The sequence below is a fragment of the Ambystoma mexicanum genome, chromosome 8 (assembly GCF_040938575.1).
Source record: "Ambystoma mexicanum isolate Mex_15411 chromosome 8, UKY_AmexF1_1, whole genome shotgun sequence".
Classification (NCBI taxonomy): domain Eukaryota; kingdom Metazoa; phylum Chordata; class Amphibia; order Caudata; family Ambystomatidae; genus Ambystoma; species Ambystoma mexicanum.
In genome coordinates, this window is record NC_090929.1 from 1,154,435,456 (window position 1) to 1,154,453,660 (window position 18,205).

An 18,205-nucleotide genomic window follows, 5' to 3' on the forward strand; every position below is an offset into this window, starting at 1 on the left:
CTCCACGAGTATGATGTTGACGCTGGTATATATGGCACGCACTGTGCCCTTTGCCTCCGTTCGTGCTTTTCCTCTCCCCAGCACAGCAGTCTCGAAGATGAGAAATACTTGAGCGTTAAGGAAGGAAGGTGTAAATCATGGAAACTCCAACTTCACAGAGGGGCAGGTTGGGAGGAGCGGTGAGGAATACGTGGGAAGAACATCCACTCGAAAGAACATTACCAGGGGTAAGAAATGTGTTTTTTGAATGGATTATGTACTCCCACGTATTCCTCATCTTTGATATTCTCCCATAGCAGTGCTTTGTAGAAGGTGGGAAAGAAGTGTTCAGTTTTGATTCATGCTATATAGAACAGATTTTTCAAACCTGGATTTCTGGCCCGAAAGGGAATCTAAACAGTAATGCTTTGCAGTATTATTGGGATCATAGCAGCCAAAGGGGTGATGGATGGCCCATACGTTGGCTGAATTGCCTGGATTGTGGAACAAGTGGGTCCGCATGGGTGTGAAGAGAAACAGGCATGGGTGTGTGCCCGATTCCTAAATGTATGGGGTGGGATGCCGTGCTGGCCAGGCTGGTTGGAGGGGTGACACCCTGACGGGGTTGGGAGTGTGAGCGGCCCAGAGGTGGAAGTGATTGGTATACAACCTTCCTGAGAAGGGATCAGTAACTAAGGGCCGGAGTCACTGTGGCGGTAAGGCAAGTAGGCAAGTTTATTTTTATGGATCAAAGGCTAGAGGCAAGGAACCTTGTGTGGGGGTGTTTCGCAGGGGTGGGTTCAGTGAAGCCCTGCTAAGGGGGGCGGTCGTGATGGGAAGAGGCACTGCATGTCAGTGCTTTGTAGCGCAAACGTGCTGCGGGGCGAGTGAAGTTGGGATATACAATGGGCAGTTTAGGTATGCAGAAAAAAAGAGGCATGATTCAATTGGGCGCGAGTGATAATGGAGTCGTGCAGTTCCTTTACGTGCACAGTTACGTGAAAGGCCAGCGAGGCTTCTGCAATGAGATGGGTGGTCACATCGATCTTTCGATGATGGCCGCCATCTTTGTAACCATTATAAGTAGTTTGTGCGACCTCTCGTGATATGACAGTTATGTGCTTGGTGGTGATTAGCTGAGAATGCCACAGTGAGGGGAAGCTGGCTACAGAATTGTAGTCTTTTCATGTTACAATTAATAAGTCATTACATCAAGGTTGGATTAATAGCTCTGGAAGCTACATATCATCCCAGTATATACCGGATATCAACTGGACATCAGTGTGCAAGCTTAGCGGTATTTATCTAGACTCGGTCCCACATAGAGATAGGGAAAGTTACGGTCTCCCCAATGAGGCAAGGAATTCCGCAGACAGAGATGCTCTGCACTGACGGCACCACTATGGAGTGAGGTGGCCATAGAGAAAGGGCCACCTGACTCAAACATGGGGGGCCGGCTTAATATCTCTTCAGTAAGGAAGACCGCAGCACGGTCCACAAAACATTTGACTGCACATGACCTCCCATGACCTCCCAATTCTCACAGCAGCGGCAGGGTTTCCAATCACAATCCCAAATACAAACCTGAATAGGGTATAAAAGGAAGATGTTGAGTGAGGTTGTAAAAAAATTATTGTTGAATACAGAAAGAGGGTAGCAGAAAGCAAAATGCAGGCGGGATAGGTCAGAGTAGGCAAAGAAGAGAAAGTGGAGAGGAAGAGCACAGGGAGGAACGAAAGAGGTGGAGGAGAAACATTTAAGGAGAGAGGAAGGAAGAAGAGGAGGAGGAACACAAACATAAAGCTGGTAGAAGAGAAACACCTATAGAGAGGATGGAGGGAAGGTTGAGAGGAGCACATAGAGACCTGGGGAGGTGAAATAGAAAGTATGGGATTGGAAATATCAATAAGGCGGGAAAGCAAAGGAGGCAGGGAAAAGTCAAGAAAGCAGAGTGGAGGAGGGAGCAGAAACTCAGAACGAGGAAGGGGCGGCAGGGAGTGAATAGTCAGAGGAAGCAAGGTGTACAGCCCTTTAGGAACGGGGCCAGGAAGGTGCTCCTATGCATATGGAGAAAGGGCACACATAAGAGAATAAAGAAAGAGCGCTCTAGTCAGGCACTAAGTTGAGATGGGTAATTCTGAAGTCCAAAAGCTGGGAACAACTGAAGTACCTTGGGATTCAACTGTGCCTGAATTGTCTGATGCCTAACCCTCAGCAGGAAACCCAAGAGTCTGGTGGTGGTACCTAATAGCAGAGTCCCGGAGGACCGACAAGAGACTCAGACAACCTCTTCAAAAGGCAAGAAAGAAGTATTAAGGACACTATTTAACACCAAGAGACTGAGTAACTGTTTGACTGGCACCGGGAGGCTACAGTTGCTCAGAGTCTCTGCAGAGACAGGGAAGGACTGAAGACCCTGCTCCTGAAGAACAAGATGGGTCTGGTAGAAAACTAGGCTATTTGTTGCACAGATTCTAACCACATCATTGTTTGTTTAGTCAACCCTAATTCCTTTCATAGCAAGAGTAAAGCTACTAGAGAACTTCAAACTGGTCATCCATTTATCCCTCTGCCATTATACTTCTCAATATTATCAATTTGTGTTAACATTTCTGTACATCACATTTCAATTTGATTGGTGTCAAAGTGACCAATATTTAGCTTCGAAACATTGTTGGTTACCATCATATGCCTGCAAGATAGATCAGATGTGTTATTAGCCCACTGTTAAGATAGCTAGCGAACTGAACAAGAACAAAACCACAAGTGGTGTAAAAGTGAATTGAGAAGTGAACTGCCGAAAGAAACGGTCCCTGAGGTGAAATTGGATCAAGTACAATGAGAGACAAAACCCATATTAAGATAGTTAGCAGTTTGAGACTCATAGGAAAGTAGTTCTAACTACTCTGATGCATGTATTGTCACTCCATAAAACCGTATTCCCTTTGTATGCCTCCCACACAGACTTTATCCTCGTATTGCATCAATGTCTAATGTCTACAATGATGCACTCTGAAGCAAAGAGATTATTTGTGAGTGGCACCTGTATAAATCACAAAAAATAAATGTTTAAAACCAGAAGCTCAAATGATTGAATATTAATAGCCTCAAAGGTCAATAGATTAAGCACTTCTGAGTTAGAAAATAGTATCAATGTTTAATCACAATGCTGCGAAACAGCATAATCGGAATTGGCAAGGGCTCTATAGAAGCAAAGGTTATTATTATTTGTGTTTAACATGCTCAATCTTGTTTTGGCAAAGCAGAGAGTACAGTCTATTTCAGAATGGGGTTTGTGTTTTTATGGAGTATCTGAAAAGGGAGAAGGGGGCTTATTCATGGCATAGGGTAAATCATAGAGGTGGACAGTTTCTAGAAAATGAACATACTGAAAAGATTTTTCCCTGTAACAATAGTTCTCCACCATGGGTAAATTCCTCAAAACTCACCAATGTTAGATTGTGATGGATTATGCACCTTTCTTGCCTTGTGAAAATGGTTGGTCCATCTGGTATTCACATCTAGCTCACAAGGAACACCTTTAGCAGACTTGAGGTACCACAACTTGTATTCCCAGGGTGAAACAATGAAAATTCCAGTCACTTTAATATCCTTCAATCTCACCTGGCCATTAATATATCATTCCCACCATCCTTGGCTTTGAAAACCTGTAAACAAAGATTTGCCATGTTCTATATTGCAATGGTTTTAAAAAATCTAATTCTCGTGTTCATACTCTGTGAAAAATATTTAAAACCACCTTGGCATTTAACTCACAGTTATGCAAATCCATGTGAGAAAGCTACTCGGGGAAAAGAGTACAAGACAAGATGGAGGGTTAAAGTTGTCTACCTAAACTTTCACAGCACCACTAACTCAGTAACAAAATAAACACAGATGTGCAAAAAACCTAGCACTTTGGAAACTTTGGTTACTTTGGTCGAGGCAGAGGAATGTTTGTTTTTAATGTCAGAGAATGTAGTTGAATAAATGGTTTGACTGACATAGGCTAATACTTTTTAAAAATACATGTAAGTAAATCATTTATTTTTGTCATAGGCTGTTGTCAATCAAAATTAGGATGTGTACCTGCAGTACAGAATTCCACAATTTCACTCCATTCAGAAACAATATAATCCCCATCAACTTGTTTCGAAGCAGTTTGTACTGCTACTGTATATTCTGTTCGGGGGCTCAAAAACCAGTGTCCACGAACTGTCATCGGTAGAGGTACGGCTTTGGCCACCAATTTAGTAGGGACATCCTGAAAAGAATAAACAGAGTACACACATTTAAAAATATCAGTAAGAAACATATCTTGAGCATACCAAAGTAACAAGTACACATATTTGGACTCTACTGTGCAGAATCCACAAGTTTGGTTGCTGTTGCCTGGGCATTCCCTGCTTGCTAAATATATGCTTGGAATTCCTGGGAGCCCTCTTTTGACTGCAGTCTGATTCGTCTTCACGGACCTTCTCCCATGTGATCATGGGAACACCCCTTGGGTGGTATGGCAGAGTGTGGGGGGGGGGACTCTGACGGCCCTTTATCGGGTGTGCCTCACCCTGTGATACATTTCATCTGGGAGATTTGGTTCACTGGCTTGCTAATTTAACTTTGAATTTGTGCTGCAGTGCCTGCATATTAGCCTGATCAACTTGACTAGCTCGATAAGAGCTGAGGATTACTTCTTCTACAGCTTGTATCAGTGATACAATAGTTGCTATTTAGTGCAGGTGCTTTATTATTTTATTCTTTTAAATACTGTTTTAAATTCTATCTGCATTTTAATCGCTTTTCATTACTGTAATCCCTGTACTCTTGCACAATTTTGCACCGTCACACTTTAATAGTCCTTATATTGGTAATATTGCACACTGCACTTTGGATACTCCACTGAGTTCTTTGTCGCATTTACACTCTGCATCTTTCCTCCTCCTGAGCGAGCATTGCAGCTCTATTTTATTGTGTACATAGAATCTGCAACATGTCTAAAAAGAAGGCTATTAGCCCTCCATATAATTGAGTCAGGGGGAGGCACCATTGGTGGTGTCGATAAGCGTGATGATTGCGCCAAGCCATCGAATGATAACAGGAATATTGGGCTTTCACTGACCCTATTACTCGACCATATGGGAAGGGTTTACATGGGAAGCTTCCTAGGGAAACCTGCCCTGCTATTCGACCAAACCATGTTCTTTGCTCTGGTCCTAACATGTCAACAAATTGTTTCTATTTAATCAAGGTCCCTAAAGCAATGAACTCAAAATATGAATCAGGAGACAGCCTGATTAGTAAAGCCACTCATTGGCTGCAGATTAAAAGGGGATCTTAGTAGATCATGTAGAGCGATATATCAGCGTGTGTGTGATTGGTTGGACTGAACGGCAAAGTCCAAATGAATGATCACAAGATGGTCCGAGACATACTGTTAATGGAGCAGCAGTCTCTACCCCCAAAAGGATTGGACATTTCAATCAAAATGACTTTGCCACCGCTACCCCAGGCCTAAGAGAGTGGAAGAGTGAACCACATCCCTGGTGGGGCAGTCAGTTGTCTAGCTAGTCCTACGAGTCTTCCTGGCTCGCAGGGTCCAGTGGGTGTAACAAGACTAAACCAGCCCTCAAGGCAGAGGGTAACTGAAGGAGCTGGAGTCGAATCTCCTACCCCGGAAAACACAATGTGCCAAGAATGGTGCATCTACATTACATAGAAAGCTGATGGCAATTAGCCAGGGGACCGCTGGGCTTCCAAAAGATTGATCAGTTAGGCACCCTGGGTAGGAGCAGGCACCAGTACCGATTACGGAGGAGCTGGAGCACGAGGGACAGGGGATATGGACCTCAACCCCTTCTGGAATTTCTGGCCAACGGAGGCACGGTGTGCACGTTTTATCTTGGAATATAGCTGGGGTAAATAAATACCTCCTGGACAATGAAGGCATCACTTCATCTGGTGCAAATCGAGTAGTTAGCCTTCAAGAACATGGGCTGTAGATGCCCCTCACATCCAGGGGTACGCCAACTTTGCAATTCCTGCTGTCAAGGGAAGGACAGGCCACCCAAGTGTTGGTTGCTGATGTTGTTGGACGTTTACTTGTTTGAATCAATACATGTGCAGGATTGTGAGTCTCCCGATTTGCTCGAATTGCATTTGAAACTTGTTGAGGGCTCCAAGATCCTCCTCATACATTTCTACAATAGGAGCTCACCAGGGACAGGCATTGACCTCATTCGGAAGGTGGTAGCGAGAATGAATGACTGGAGAACAAATCGTCTAACTCTTTGAGGATGATTGTCATGGGGGATCTCAATCTACAACGTGAGCCTTTGGACTGCGTGGCTCAAATCATGGACGAGGAAGATAGTCATTGGGGCATAGGTACCCTAAATTCAGACAAACCAAGAAAGCAATGCAGGTATGCCGAGGAGGTGACAATCCTTTTACTTTCGGCTACCCTCAGAGCCTGCAATGGTTGATTCCCCGGAGATGTCCCAGCAAATTCAACCTTCGACAATGAGGCAGCTCAAAGTAAAATAGATTACATTTTAGCATACGTGGAAGCCTGGTCGTGCATAAATAGTTTTGGTATCCAGCAAGGATTGAAAGTGATCATCACCCTTTAGTGTTGGATATTAAAGAATCGTTCTTGGGCATGCTTGACATCCTCATACCTAAGGCCATCGTGCCCCTGGCCATTACTGGTCATGCCAGACGCAGCATCAGGAAGGCAAACTTGGACCTGGATAAAAGCTTGCCAATGGCATACAATAACACACATCCACTTATAGAAGGATTTGCTGCCATGGACACCGGGGATTACATACCTACACTAGAATTGCATGAGGAACTGACTAGTAAGCTAGGTTCAGTGTTCAATAAACCCACGGAAAACAGTGCGCAAATTCGTGGAGTCAAGGACTCCTTGGTACGACACCGAATGTAGACAGGTCAAAGGATTGCTGGTTAGCCCCGCTAATTGCAACGGTAGTTGGCAGCTCAACTCTTCGGGAAGCTAGGATTCAGTACTGTACACTCCTGAAAAACGAGAAAAAGGCATGGGGAGAGGATATCTCCGGGGCGTTATTGACAGCTATTGACAAGGGCGACTCAAGGGGATTCTGGGAAATGATGGGTGGGGCAGCGAATCGGCAGTGACACTCAACAGGGTTGTTTCACTGAAGCAGTTAGGTTGATGACTTCACAGGGCTCTACAGGGAGAATAGATCATTCACTCAGGGAATCGCAGGGGAAGATGTTCCAGCACGCAGTGTTTCAGATTGTGACCAACTCCCTCTAGTTCTTTCTAGCGAGGAATTTGGAAGAGCCCTCCACAGCCAAAAGCTGGGGAAAGTCCCCGGCACGGACAGTGTCTCAATAGATATCTGCAGCACAGAACCAGGAATCTGGATTCCCTATCTCAATCTCAGCTGAAGTTATTTAACGTAGTCCTCAAGTAAAATGCCGTTCTGACCTCGTGGACTCAGGCTGAGATAGTTCCAGTTCACAAAAAGGATTCTAGAGAATTGCCAGCAAATTACCGTCCAATTTCTCTGCTGGATGCTGGGGGTCAAATGTGTGCTAGAGAGATCGTGGCCCATTTGGAATCCTGGATTACTGACAACGATATCATCAACCATTGCCATGCTGGGTTTTGTGGTGGTTTGAATACTGTTGATGATAGCCTTCGGTTGAGATTGAAATGTGACAAGTATGATGTCCTTAGAAAGATGAGGGTTTTATGCCATCTTCGTCGATCTTCAGACAGCATTCGACACGGTACCAAGGAGCTGACTGTGGGAGGTCCTTCGTGGTTTAAACATACCCTCACACTTGCTAGTCGCTATCCCGAATCTGTACACAGACAACGTAACCATTGTTCGTTGGGGCACTGTTGAAACCATGACTCAAGCCATTAGGATTGAGAAGGGAGTCTGGCAGGGGTGCATATTGGCTGTCAAGCTGTTTTGTATTGTCATCAATGGAATAAACACTGAGCTGCTAGCATCCCATTAAGACATCCCTAAACTGGCAGGAGATAAGATCCAGTTTTAATGGTAGTCAACAATGCGGTTTTACTGTCTCTAACATCTGTGGTCGCTGGCAAGCAACTTAGAATATTTGTGTATTTTTGCAATAGAAATGGCTTGGCTCTTAATGTCTTGAAGACAAAATGAATGGTCTTTAACGTCACAAGAAATAGGAAACCCAGAGTCCTAAGGTTAGAGCTAGAAGAGTGCCCCATTGAGCAGGTCGACTTTTATTGCTATTTAGGGGTGAGGGTAATGTCGTCCTGCAGTTGGAATATGGACTTGGCCATGGCAAAGGACACGCTGGCGAGATAGAGCTGCACCCTCTCGAGGTTCACCAATGAGCAAGGAAACAGTGCACTCCACGATTCATTAGAGGCCTACAAAGCACACGCTAGGCAGGCTGCAATTTATGGGGCAGGGCTATGGCGGCAATTAAGTACTGCCCCCTTATCCATTGGGGAAAATAAGTATTTGAAGGTCATCCTGGTACTATTTTACACAGCGCTTAATTTCCCTTCATTTTTAGAAACAGGGATGCAATGCATCAAATCAATCTGCCGTTTGTGACCTGTATATTACTGGGTTTGCTTATGGTCGAATGATTCTTTGCTTAAATTCAAAGAAGCAGTATCGGATGTTATGTCTCAGTATGGGGGCCCCTCCCCTCCATGGTTTGCCCATGACAAGGAATAATTGTTTACCCTCGGCTTGGGAGAGAACTGAACTGAGCCAAGTAACATAACTAATTCTGCTAAGGCAGTGGTTAAGTAAGCATCCTTGATCAAGGTTGACCGTTATATCATCTCCAAGGTAGAAGGATTCTCATTCCTAATTCGCTACTCGAGTGTAAAGCCGAATTAGGGATACAGGGATTACTTAGATTATGTAAACTCAAAATACGAAAGCGAGTTGCATATCAAACTTTGCATAGGGATTTTTCCGATTGCTAGCCTTGGTAACAAATGGAACAACACTGTAGCTTCACTGTATCCACTTTGTGGTTGTTCCAGCGAAACCTTGATTCATTTTTTACTGATATGTCCTGCCAACCTAACAGCAAGGAGATGCTACCTAAGGCCGTTGTTCAGGGTTCGAGGAAGTTGCAAAACCCTAGTGGCCATACTAATTCCAATGATGCTTTAGCAGTCCATTCACCTTGTAAATATCTTGTGTGGGCCTGGATGCTAAGACAGAACAAGGCCCCATAAATGAGTGGCTTATATTTCTGTTGACGCAGTATGCACTGCTCAGGTCTTAACCTGGCTGTCTGAGAAGGCACTGAAGTGTTGCTAATAGTAGGCAATACGTTGTCACTGGAGTCTTGTATAATATATTTAATTGGTGCTATCAGGTTATGCATTGCACAAAGATGTTCTGTTAATGATACTATGGAATTTTATTTCACTGCAGCCATATGTGTGTGTTTTTCCACTTTTCGAATGGATTTAATTAATTGAAATGTGATCTTAATTATCTGCGTTTATGGCATTTGTTGTTGAAATAAAGCACTGAACTTATATCCTCTTATCCGAGTTGGGAAACTAAGCATAGTGGACTTTGGAGTGTATCTAATACAGATGAAAAGACGCGTAATTCGGCTTGTAACCTATGCTTCAGGCATGCCTGCGCTTTGGGCAATCCAAGCAATTGAATGCACCCAAAGGACAGCCTTGTGCAGTTAAGGGTACCTACATGTTTGGAATTCCTGCAATAATTTGCTGAATCTAGCCATACCCATAGGTAAAGTTCGCCAAAGCATGCTTTCACATTCACATCCAAGTGATGTGATAAAGTCCATAGATGCTTTTGTTATATGTACAACACTGTGATGATGACGTGTATATGGGATGCATGCCATTTAGAATGTGCTGGTGCTGTGGTCTTACAAAGAGAAGCAGTCGAGAAGTGGAGAGCAGGGGCTGTGCATGTCCCTGATGGGGGCCTCGTAACTGTGAACTCACTTCAATGACTTCTAATAAACATCAGAGACCACCGACCCTCTCTGAGGTTCCTTATAACAGCTTTCAAATAAAATAAATATTAGACAGACATCATTCATGCAGCACATCCAGAACAAGAGTGTTAGAAGAACAGCTACCTGCATCAAATCTGACCCAAACATAACCTATACCGGTAGGGCAGGATTCCAGATGTTTGTTTATGCGTGGTCACGAGCAATAATGAAGATTCAGTGAGGCAATACTGTAAGGGTTTCAAACAGCAGATTCCAATGCACACTCATTAGAACAGGATATATGTGCGTTAAAAGATGGTATAGACATTATTTGAAAAGGCATGTCCATTAGTTGAAATTAACAGGAAGCAGCAGTTGATCTTTCTGTTGTTACAGCTTTTATCGATTCTCTCTCATAACAAACTGTTTTGCAGACAGGTGCACATGTAAATGCTTTCTTGAAGTACGTTTGAGATCAATAAGTTTGCAGTCCGACCGTAAATGGTTAACACTCTTAACATGGACGGGACGGTGAAATCATAGAGCTGTCAAATTTCCTTTGGCCATGTGTGAGGCGTGAGAAGGGCATCCAGTTCTGTTCTTTTTCGCTTGGAATTCTGTGACTTGTAGTTTTCCTAAATTTCAAATGGGAAAGAAAAACACAAGTCCCAGAATGAATCCAAAGGGAAAAAACAGGAACGGGTGGCCGCATCACACATGACCACTTGAAATTTGAGAGCTCTGGAATTCGAACTTTGATATTGGCACATGAGGTGAAGCAGTGAAGCTATGAGAGAGATGGGATGTGGGGGTTGCGGGAGGGAACACATTCTATGGGCATTGTTTGGATATTTATCCAACCATTGACTACTCATGGCCATGTTAGTCCCTATGTCCATTCTCAACCACTACCTGCTCCCCTCCCTCTAAAACACCCTTCGCCCCAGGATGTCTTTGAGCTAGCTCTGCGATTTTAAAGGCATTGTCTAGTAAACATTTTTATTGTCCCTACGGGTCGGCCATGTTTTTTTAAGCCTAAGTGGCTCGATTTTAGAAAACTTTCCTATGGCCCTTACCTGAGTTTTCAGGGAGCTGCCATTTTGTGATAATCCTATCACTTGCCGCATCGCCCTGGCTGACCTGCTTCTGCGGCACTAAATCAATTCCCCCGCCCCTGAGCCTGAGCCCCTGAGCCTGGCATTATCCAAACATTCATATTCCCCGCCTCTCTCCGTGACGTTACTGTGCTGCGTAGGCAAACAAGCCCAGTCGTCTTCTACGCGACTCCACACAGAACCCGGAAACCAACACAGACCATCTCACAACACAGCGCGCCGCAATTCGGAATATGAAACTGTACTTTAAAATCAAACAGCAACACGGTACATTTGGTAAAGTACATTTATTTGACATTAAATGTTTAGAGAATATTCAGCAATTGCCATATGAACTCCGAAAGCCATTTATTTCCTTTTATCTGTATCCGCCATGGTACACAGGGTGTTGCTTTTCGTTAAAAGAAGCACTTTGGAAGCACGGTGAACCGCAAGGCTGTTCCATCAACTAGGCACTAGTCCATCGTAAAGGTTGATATGTTGCTTCTAGCCACTAGTACAGCGTAAGGGCATTTGGGCCCTTGGTGATCGTCCCATAAAATTGTCAGTGTGCTCCAGTTGTTCACACAAAGCTGCAGGTGTCTACTGTAAAAGCCATCTGCTGGTGTCTCAAACCGATGGCAGTAGCAGAAGGGGAGCAAATACCTGTTATGAAAACAAAAAAATTATAATTAGTCTCGCCAGCCGATCTTCATTAATATTACTCATTTTATTTATTACAGCCGATCAGAAACTATTTGCTTGCAAGGATAGTTCAATGGAGTATGTTCGGCTCTAAAATCAATGCGAAAAGTAACAAAATAAATCGAGGCCAACACACAATGATAAACGACAGTTAGTCTACATGCGTGAGGAATGATATGATATATGATATGGCATTTGTAACGCGCCTATACTCAAGTGTTTCAAGGCGCGACGAGGCAGGTGGGGAACAAGGGCAGACAGACAACGATCCTACTAGGCCAGGTGTCTTTCTGATCGCGCATGGGGAAGGGGGGAGGGGTGGTAAAAGTGCTGAACATGGTTAGTTGAATACAAATTAATTAATAGGGCCAGCTTGTGGCAAGTGCAAGGTAAATGCCGGGAGAAGGGGCTGAAGGACACAGAGACAGTCCCATAGTGCAGGTAGGCAGTGCAGGGAAAAGTGGCTGGGCCAAGGACCGAGATCGGTGAGACCAGTGGACCTGCATGCCCATGTGCCCACTACGAACACGTTTTCCTTGCTTTTCCTAGCTCTTCATTCATTAATTTATTCATGCATCCATTCATTAAATCTTCATTCCGGTATAAAAGCATGTAAAGATTTACTTACATTATATTTGAAATTTCCATTGTGTCTCTTCGTAATGCAGTCTGTAAAACGGACCGTGCTCTTGACAACGATTTTTCGTATACTGAACTAAAAGGAAACTCGGTCTAGTTTCTGAATTTTCTGCCTTATCGTCTCTTACGTTATTGCGCACCCCCTTCAAATGTAGTTCTTTCTGCATGGTCCCTGTCTCAAGGTCAACAAACAATAGACCCTTATACTTCCAATGCGACTTGTGGGCCTCATCTGGGCGCGAGCTGAAAATCAAAGCCGCTGTCCTTCGCATTCTTTATTTGCAACATCACGTAGTATAGGCATCTGTGAGAACTTGAAGTTTAGAATCCCTCTATGTAGTGTGCCTCAATGTGCAAATGTTAACTTGCTTCTCTCCGAAATGCCACGGCCTGCTTGACGCGTTCTAAGTGCCCCAATTTTGTCCCCGTTGTCTGCGAGCTTTGCAGCCCAAATTGAGACATTTAATTTTTGGCGGAAGGTCAGGGAAAGTATAAAGTACCACAGGAGTTGAGTTAAAAGTGAGATTTCTTGTTTGTTTGTTTTATTATTTGCAATACGCAAGCCTCCCCTCCGTTAACAGTGCGCAACAGTGCGCAGCATTTACATTTACATGAGATGAGACATGAGAAAAATATATACATACACATATATGAGGTGAATATAGAGAATTCAAAGATGACACCCAGTTTGTTCGCCACCCATGATGGTGAAGGTAGGGGTTAGGGTTACAGGTACACTGTACAATAACATTTATTTACAAAAAGACAATCGTATTGCAATTATTTAAACCGGGATTTATACTTCACAACCAGCTGTGCTTCGGGTGGGCATGGCAGAGTCGCAATGTTCGGTGGCAATGGATCACTGCTCTGCACAGAAACGTCCAAAATTCCATATCTGTCCTTCTCTAACACAGCAACAATAAGGCCTTTCACAAAGTCGAACTGCATTTCATCATAGACTGGTTTGATCACCCATTGCTTACTTCGTTTTGAAAACACCTTAGTGTAGGGAGGCATCCTTACTTTACCCCTAGTCCTAGATTGTTCACGTCCGACATTTCTGTTATTGGCTAAGACCGCTAGTATAGTGCGGTGTTTCATGCCCCGAAAGCTAAAATGCAAACGCTTTGGCCTGTACTTTAGGCACATATTGTGGAACACCTCCAAATCTCCTGTGTGACAGAATTCTGTCAGTCCTCTCAAATCTCTTGATAGAGTTTTGTCGAAAACAATCTTCTCAATGGCTTTGTGTGTCGGTGAAGATGGAATCAACCACTTCTTCTTCCGTGCCTCCTCTGGGGACAAAGGGCCATGTTCACATTGGTGGAAATGTTGATTTGCTGTCCAGCGGTGAACGTTGGTACAGTGGTGCATCAGTGACCACCATTTTTCAAGTAGTATTTCCACTGACCCTTCACAAGTTTTTGAGCTCCACCAAAGATGGTTGGTGATAGAATGGGACCACTGCAAAATACTTTCAAAACCTTTTTTTTTTTCCTGCAGCCGAGATTTTCTTACTGATTGATTTAGCAAGATGCCATACGTCAAATTGATGATTAATATGTGGGAACTGCTCTCTCATGGTCTTGGCAATTGAAACGTGTCTGTCCGTGGCTATGAGGTCGATGTGCATTCCCCTTGATTGTAGATATTCCACTGATTTTATAAATCCTAGTTTCTCCATGGCCACTGACGATGTACATTGTGTTACCTGTACGACCACCGAACTCACAATTTTCTTACTATCCATGTCCTGAAAGTGGTAGGTGCAGTACTTGGCAGAAAATCAAGGGCTGCCGCACTGTCCATCGCCGGCTAGCCTGAATCGTTTGCCTTCAAATGTACTTGCTAGAGACAATTGTTCAATTTTCCAAGCATCACTAATGGCCGGAAACAGATAATCACGTTGGTATATGCAGTACAGCGCTTTAGAAATTAAATGGAGTCCTACAAACTGAAAGAAAGCCTCTAACTTTCTAAAACTGGAGCCACTAAAAATTGATGCAGCTGCACACAGTAGATTGCCTGCTGGCAGTTTCCCCAGCATCGGTTGTGTAGACCATGAGAACCTATGATTTAATCTACTGGCAGCATTTATTTTGACGTTACTGCCTTTTAATTGACGAGTCACATTAATCAATGGCTTCCCACATACTTTCCCTCTAATGGAATGCACACATTTCAGCATACTTATAATTTCCATCAAACAACTGTCGAATACAATGTATTTGCTCTCTTTCATTAGACTGTCTTCCTGCGTCAACTTTGTTTCGGACTGTGACGTTGTGGAGATTTCAACACATTGGAAAGTAATATCACTGATATCAAGTTCTGATGCGTCTATGGATACTGCGGCTGGTTCATTCTCTGTCATTTCGACATCTATTACTTCAACATTGATGGGAGAACACAACAATGTCGACAGGTTTTTGGGTGGCAAATTTTTAGCGGGTGTAGATTGTGTGAATTGATCTGCAACTACTTCAGAGCTATCTTCAATACATTCAATAACATCTTCTTGTGGTGGTGCGGTCGCACTGTAGCTATGGTCCAATGCAACTTTGCTGTAGTCTCCAAACACAGTTCACGTTCTGGCCATTGGACATGAGCATCTCGAGCCTTAACACGCCTCGCCTCAATTAATAGTTCCTCCATAGTGTACATGGTCTGGCAAGCAACATCTCTCATTCGCTTCACTGTCTGTGTATGTATAGTTCTGACACCCACGGGTAACTGGAGGAGAGATTGGAAAAGGGATGTTCAGTTTAAACACAAGATAAAGTGTAGTCCAATTGACTGGAAAAAAAACATAAAATAGTCCCCAGCACAAACATTTTTTTAAAGTTATGAACTGTTTGTAACTAACCTTTTTTGTTTTTTTTTTTTGCAACTTTTTTGACTCGACCTTCAACATCTGCACGCTGTAGCTCCGATTCGTTTCCGCGTGTCCTCCCTTCCTCTTGCGCTGCAACAACTATCTTTTCTGTATCCGCATAGACAGCACGGAATGAGGCTCCATCGTCTCCCTGAAACATAGTACTTTCATTACTATGTATCAAAATATTGTTAGCATAAAACACACGTGAGGACGAACACACGGGTACATCTCAATAGCCAAACACGATTTAAACATTGTGTGCAACAATCAAACGACAAGTATTCGACCAGTGATGATCTATTTCGATGGAGCTGTCAGTATCCATACCTCTGGCTCTGTATGACTGCCATGAATGGTTGTATTGGAGAGGAGGCATCCGCATCTCCCTGAAACACAGTACTTGCATTAGTATGCTTTTCAATATTGGAAACATAACACACACTTGGGGTAGACGGCACAGGTACATATGAAGAGATAACCACAAATGATGCATTAAATAAAACAATCAAGGAAAATATAGGTATGCAGATTTCATCAACTTATTTCTCCGATTCCTTTACATCTGCATCATCTAAATGGGATGTTGTGATTGTAGTGGAAGAACTGCCGTCTCCCTGAAACACAGTACTTGCATTAGTATGGTTTTCAATATTGGAAACATAGCACACACTTGGAGTCGAAGGCACAGGTACATATAAAGAGATAAAAACAAATGATGCATTGTCTAAAAGAATCAAGGAAATCTAAATATGATCACATTTCATCGACTTATTTCTCCGATTTATTTACATCTGCATCATCTAAATTGGATGTTGTGATTGTAGTGGAAGCTTTGTCGTCTCCCTGAAACACAGCACTTGCGTTAATAGGGAAGAAAGTATAGCAAATTGAATCACGTTATATGATCACGCATGATGGAGCTGTCAGTATCCATACCTCGTGCTGCTGAAGAATATCTATGGATGTTACAAATGTAGTGCGCACTTCCGAAAGCTGTTGCGCCGTTTCGTATACGCATGGTCCCGCTTCCACTTCCCCTGGAATTACTTGAATGTCAGGCTCTGCATCAAGTGCAGGGGTTGACGCTAACTGCCTGAAACATAGTACTTGCATTAGTGAGGATTACAATAGTGAAAACATAACACACACCTGGGGTCGACAGCACAGGTACATATCAACGGCTAACCACGAATGAAACATTGTGTAGAACAATCAAACGACAAGAATTCCAGCTCTGATGATGACGCTCGATGGAGCTGTCAGTATCCATACCTCCTGCTGGTGAAGAACATCTAGAAATGTTGTAGATGTGGCGGGCGCTTCAGCATCTCCCTGAAAGACAGTACTTGCATTAGTATGGATAACACTAATTATAACTGAAAACAAACACCAGTGGATGATAACTAAGGTGTATATCAATTGGAAAGCACTAACCAAACATTCGGTAAAATAATTACACAATAGAATAAAACTATTACTAGACATGCATAAAACAAGTCTGTAGCGGATTAGCCTAGTAAGATTACCTGATACGCGCTAGAAGTGGTTGATAACTGCGACCAGGTCAAGGATGTAGAATGTTCTTGCTTCAGATTCAAGGGATAGTCAAGAAGTTGTAAAGGTAAATTAATGATTGATAATGAAATGCCAATATTAAAAATAGCCATGTAAGGCAACAGAATACTTGAAAAATGCTCAATACAGCACAGTTCCCTGTTCCCATATATATACATTGCGTTTGTGGGTTATGAAATCGAAAAAGAATATATTGATAAATATCATTATTTAAAAAACTATACACTCATATCAATATCGAAATTATTACAAGTGATAGAACACCTACAATATCAATTAATCCATTCGGCTACCTACACACTACCGCAAGGCCTAAAGCTAAATCCGGACACTTGACTCACCGCTGGCGGAATGTGGACTTTTAGAGTGGGAATAGCGTTTTCGAGCAATTTCCGTGTTGCTCGCAGTTTATTCTTCTTTGTTGCCCAAGATGTTGTGTACATGTCCAAGGAAAAATGCCGGCTGCAGATGCGGTATCGATCACCCCTCTTGTCCTGTAAGACTTGTTGGACTCTACTTTCCAGCTCATCCAGTGGATATCCGCAATGTCTGACCCATTCTCTTATTCGATCAACAGTTTTCGGGAATACATGCATTGTAGTGCCTTCAGATTTCGCATGGGTCTTCGAAGGGCAACCGCTAATCGAACAGGCAGGCATTGTTGATAAATCTGAAAAGTAAATATCGACATTATTATACAATCTTCAAGAATAAAGATTTGATACAAAAGTAAATGAATTATACAATGATCAATGCAAGGTTTGTTTTGGTCGCCGGAACTATACCAGTTCATTATGTGCGGCTTAGTATTTGCATAAGTTGCAGAAATGTATAAATGATGTGACTAAAATCTGAACATGTGACTCGTCCCTTGGATGTTCTGTCTTGCACGAGAAGGAAACATGCTTACATAATAGACTGGACCCCCGAAGGATGCAATTCGATGACAAATATGACTAGGATAAATGGCCTTACCTTAACCAACAAACAGTTGGATTCAGCAAGCAGAGCAGTATGTTGCAGGAGAATAGGTGGGTGGCCACAGGTAGCACACTGATGGGTTTGCTCTAAGCGGTCACAGAAGTTCACGGATAGCACGACGACGAGCAGATTGGCGTAGATCTCAGTGGTTGCCAGGTAGCACGTCCAGGAGTTGACTTGAAAAGCACAAAGATGTTCTCATGAGACATATCAAGTGGTTTATAAAGTATTAGAAACAGGGGTGTGTTTGTGAATGAATGACGTATGTATGTCGTGGTCTTAGGGGGGCGGCCTGCTTGAAGGGGAGGCCTTGCTGGAGACACTGGGTCTGAGGAGGCCATGTGAGCGATGGCCCCTGGGC

General features: G+C 43.3%; 1 protein-coding gene across 3 annotated transcripts in view; it reads right to left on the reverse strand.

Annotated features, from left to right (window-relative positions):
• PHYHIPL (phytanoyl-CoA 2-hydroxylase interacting protein like) overlaps positions 1-18,205 on the reverse strand; it is a 384,776-nt gene that overhangs the window by 204,380 nt on the left and 162,191 nt on the right. For all 3 annotated transcript variants that reach the window (XM_069611223.1, XM_069611224.1, XM_069611222.1), the window contains one exon: positions 4,069-4,243. In XM_069611223.1, coding sequence (XP_069467324.1) covers positions 4,069-4,243 — 175 coding nt within the window. The remainder of the gene's footprint in view (positions 1-4,068; positions 4,244-18,205) is intronic.